The 325-nt window shown below is 64.0% G+C and overlaps 1 protein-coding gene across 1 annotated transcript in view; it reads right to left on the minus strand.

Moving 5' to 3' along the window:
• The window catches only part of LOC104913016, a gene marked incomplete at its 5' end in the record, with an annotated part of 2,461 nt that extends 2,137 nt beyond the window's left edge, over positions 1-324 (minus strand). The window contains one exon of the mRNA XM_010718000.2: positions 19-324. Coding sequence (XP_010716302.2) covers positions 19-324 — 306 coding nt within the window. The remainder of the gene's footprint in view (positions 1-18) is intronic.
• Between the last annotated feature and the right edge of the window lies 1 nt (position 325).

The following is a 325-nucleotide window of genomic DNA, read 5'->3' on the forward strand; positions in this document are numbered from 1 at the left end:
CGGCCTGTCCCGCCCTGCCCTACCTCGGCCGTCGTTCCCCGCGCCGTACTCCCCGTCGTGCCGCGTGCCGTCCTCCTTCCTCTCTTCCCCCGCTTTGTTCTTGGGAGACCAGGTCATTTTGTTCTCCTTCTTGAGCCGCCGCCGCGCGTTGGCGAACCAGGTGGAGACCTGGGTGAGGGTCATCTTGGTGATGATGGCCAGCATGATCTTCTCGCCCTTGGTGGGGTACGGATTCTTGCGGTGCTCGTACAGCCACGTCTTCAGGGTGCTCGTCGTCTCCCGAGTTGCATTCTTGCGCCGGGCCGAAGCGGTGAAATCCACCGGC

This window comes from Meleagris gallopavo, chromosome 13 (assembly GCF_000146605.3).
Source record: "Meleagris gallopavo isolate NT-WF06-2002-E0010 breed Aviagen turkey brand Nicholas breeding stock chromosome 13, Turkey_5.1, whole genome shotgun sequence".
Classification (NCBI taxonomy): domain Eukaryota; kingdom Metazoa; phylum Chordata; class Aves; order Galliformes; family Phasianidae; genus Meleagris; species Meleagris gallopavo.